Raw genomic sequence first — 1786 nt, 5'->3', positions numbered from 1 at the left:
AATTTTTCTTTAATGACTTAGTTTACATCCATCTGACACCAAAATATAAAAACAGATTTACATTCTCAGGCCTGTGATGTATCATACAATTATTAAATATATTTGTGAGTCACTTTATTATAACAAAATACTATTAATATGTTAATACACATCTGGGCAAAGAAAATCTCCAATTTAGATGACTATCAAAAAAAAAATCTTTCAAATGCTTTGACTATTTTTTAAACTGCACAAAAAAAGGATTACATGCGAATCTAAATTAGCAACTTTAAAGCAGGTTACACTGAAAGTCTGAATACAGCTGTATAAAATTGCTTGCAGCTACTTGACAAGTGTTGGATTTTTGAAATGAGACAAAGAGAATATTATTACAAAACTTGTGACACACAATGAATGTGCATTATCATTTTAAAAAGAGTATTACATCAATATTTACATACAGCACTTTGTGTAACGTTTTAAATAAACAGCTTATATCGAGCGTTGGGTGAGAACAGACTTGAACAGTCAAAATGAAACAGATGGCTCTTTTCTCCCTGGGACATTTCAGTTTCATTGAGGTTAGGGGCTAGCTATCACTGCTAGCTAACGTCAGAATTAAAGGTTACATATTCTCCTCCTCTTCATCATGTGTGTGAAGTGTGTTGTTGTAAATCCACTCTGATCCTGTATTTGATCATGTCTATAAACCCCTCTATTTCAGCCCTGCTCAGAACAGGCTGTTTCTGTGTCTGTAGCTTTAAATATGTAAATGAGCTGTGTCTGACCACGCCCCCTCTCTGGAAGGGCTCGGGTGTACTCGGTGCTTTCTGGCTCCATGTCCTATTGTTTACGGTGAGAAGGCAGACTCAGAGGGCAGAACAAACACCTAGCTGTGGGAGTGTCACCCATCTGGGGGAGGGGCTACTGCCCTTTGTGATGTCATGAAGGGAAAACGGCCTGTTTGAGTACACATTTACTGAAAAGTGGAGCAGGCAGAAGACGGAGAGGATGGACTTTTCTCATCATTGGGGGGTTTGGAGACACATGTTAGAGGAACATGGAGGGGAGGGTTTTGTATATGTGACCTTTAACCTCATATTTCTTTGTGCCAACGACCTGAGATTAACCCGTTTCATGTCTTAAGAAGTAAAAACGATGTAGGGTCAAAGTTACAAAGAGAACTTTTATCAATTCATTAAAATGAAAGTTTTTAAAGTAATAGAGTAAATTATTTGCTCTGATATCTCTCTAAACTTGGGAACAGATTATTGTGAAGATCCAGGATGGATTTGACTTCTGAGATTTAACTTTGGGTCTTATTTTAGTAAATCAGTCTTTTTCTTTGTCTTGTGTGTTGTTAACGTTCTCTATTCATGAGGACGGTTTTAACAGCGTCACAAAGGTGCCGCCATTCAAACGTTTCTTCTCAGATCCGACAAATGGGATTTAGCGTCCGGTGTAGATGAAATCTGCAGAGACACAAAAAGAAGTTGAAGTCATTATTTGTCTTGTTTCTGAACAAATATTGTCTGAAGTCTAGAGGCGTGGCCTGGGCCCCCCTTACAATCTGATTGGTTATCCCAGGAGCCACCCCAAAATCCTAAACTGTGATTGGATATTTCACTTGTTAGAGGCGACTAGTTTCACATCTGCATTAGTCAGAGGCAACAAAGTCACACCGCCAACTACTGGCTTGTCATGGTTACTACAGCATTTGAAGTATTTCTTGCAGATCCATGTGCACCGTCTAAACGCAGAAGTTTTCAGAGAATGAAAAGAAAAGCAGACGGTGTGTTCAGTGGGT

General features: G+C 38.6%; 1 protein-coding gene across 1 annotated transcript in view; it reads right to left on the bottom strand.

Moving 5' to 3' along the window:
* Window positions 1-215: 215 nt before the first annotated feature.
* ptprb (protein tyrosine phosphatase receptor type b) overlaps window positions 216-1786 on the bottom strand; it is a 20280-nt gene continuing 18709 nt past the window's right edge. Inside the window, exon 39 of the mRNA XM_079334753.1 lies at window positions 216-1451. Coding sequence (XP_079190879.1) covers window positions 1429-1451 — 23 coding nt within the window. The 3' untranslated portion in view covers window positions 216-1428. The remainder of the gene's footprint in view (window positions 1452-1786) is intronic.

This window comes from Symphodus melops, assembly GCF_947650265.1.
Source record: "Symphodus melops genome assembly, chromosome: 22".
Taxonomy (NCBI): domain Eukaryota; kingdom Metazoa; phylum Chordata; class Actinopteri; order Labriformes; family Labridae; genus Symphodus; species Symphodus melops.
Note: the sequence above shows the minus strand (reverse complement) of the source record. Positions and strands in the feature narration are given on the sequence as shown.